Source organism: Acyrthosiphon pisum, unplaced genomic scaffold (genome assembly GCF_005508785.2).
Source record: "Acyrthosiphon pisum isolate AL4f unplaced genomic scaffold, pea_aphid_22Mar2018_4r6ur Scaffold_12342;HRSCAF=12969, whole genome shotgun sequence".
Classification (NCBI taxonomy): Eukaryota; Metazoa; Arthropoda; class Insecta; order Hemiptera; family Aphididae; genus Acyrthosiphon; species Acyrthosiphon pisum.
The window spans coordinates 1-1116 of NW_021760824.1; the positions used below are offsets into that span (position 1 = coordinate 1).

Sequence of the window (1116 nt, forward strand, 5' to 3'; positions counted from 1 at the left end):
CAACCTGGGGGGCGCGCCCCCCTAGGGAGGCGTGACAAAATTTCAGGGGGGGGCGTGAAAATGTTGAAAAAAAACACGAAAAATGAAAACGTTGCCATTTTCTACGCCGTACCTTGCCGGTGTGTTGGTCGCCTCCGCGGTCGATTAGTAGATATACATTATACACCGAGCGATTATTACGATTTTATCGTATAACAATTACGGTATTAATATAAGCATTGTTTCGGCGAAAAACCGCCACTCGACGCGATAAGAACAAGTTTTGGTGACCCGTAAATAAATATTACGATTACTCTAATAGTCTTGTACAACGTTTGAGATAATTTCTATAATTTTGTATTGTTAGTATTTAGTTGTGTCGTCGCTTTCGTGCCGTACGTACTTGTTTCAGTTACTAAAAATGTCAAAATCAAAAAAAAGATTGTATAATGACGATTATATTAAATACGGATTTAGTGTAACTGAGAAAAATGGAAGTCATTTACCTCAGTGCGTGATTTGTCACACAGTTTTGAGTAATGATGCAATGCGACCTGGACGATTGGAACGTCATTTAATCACTAATCATCCCAGTTTAAAAGACAAACCGATCGATTTTTTTCATGCTAAAATAAACTCGGTAAAACGAATGAAACTTGATTCAACTGGTCATTTTGCAAGGGAAAATGAAAAGCTTATGGAAGCTTCTTACGAGATTGCCTTGTTGATAGCTAAAGACAAGAAACCACACACTATTGGTGAGTCCCTTGTAAAACCTTGTTTATTTACTGCTTGTAAAACTATATTAAATGAAGAAAGTTGTGCTAAAGTTGCAAAAATTTCTCTGTCTAACGATACAATAAAACGCAGAATCGATGAAATGGCTCACGATTTGAAGAATCAAATAATAGAAAAATTAAATAAGTCTCCGTTCTTTTCACTTCAGTGTGACGAAACAACGGACATTTCGCAGAATTCTCAATTACTGTTTTATTGTAAATTTATTGATGATAAAAAATTCAAGGAAGAAATATTATTCTCTGAAACTCTTAAAACAACAACAAAGGCGGTTGATGTATTTTCTGTTCTTTCTGATTTTTTAATTTCTAACAGTCTTCCTTGGGAGAAAGTAATTGG

At 35.4% G+C, this 1116-nt stretch overlaps 1 protein-coding gene across 1 annotated transcript; it reads left to right on the top strand.

Moving 5' to 3' along the window:
- Nucleotides 1-456: 456 nt before the first annotated feature.
- LOC103311655 (SCAN domain-containing protein 3-like) lies at nucleotides 457-974 on the top strand (the record flags this gene model as incomplete). Its single annotated transcript, XM_008191339.1, has 1 exon — nucleotides 457-974. A coding segment is annotated over one exon (518 nt), but the record flags the coding sequence as incomplete, so codon positions are not given.
- Between the last annotated feature and the right edge of the window lie 142 nt (nucleotides 975-1116).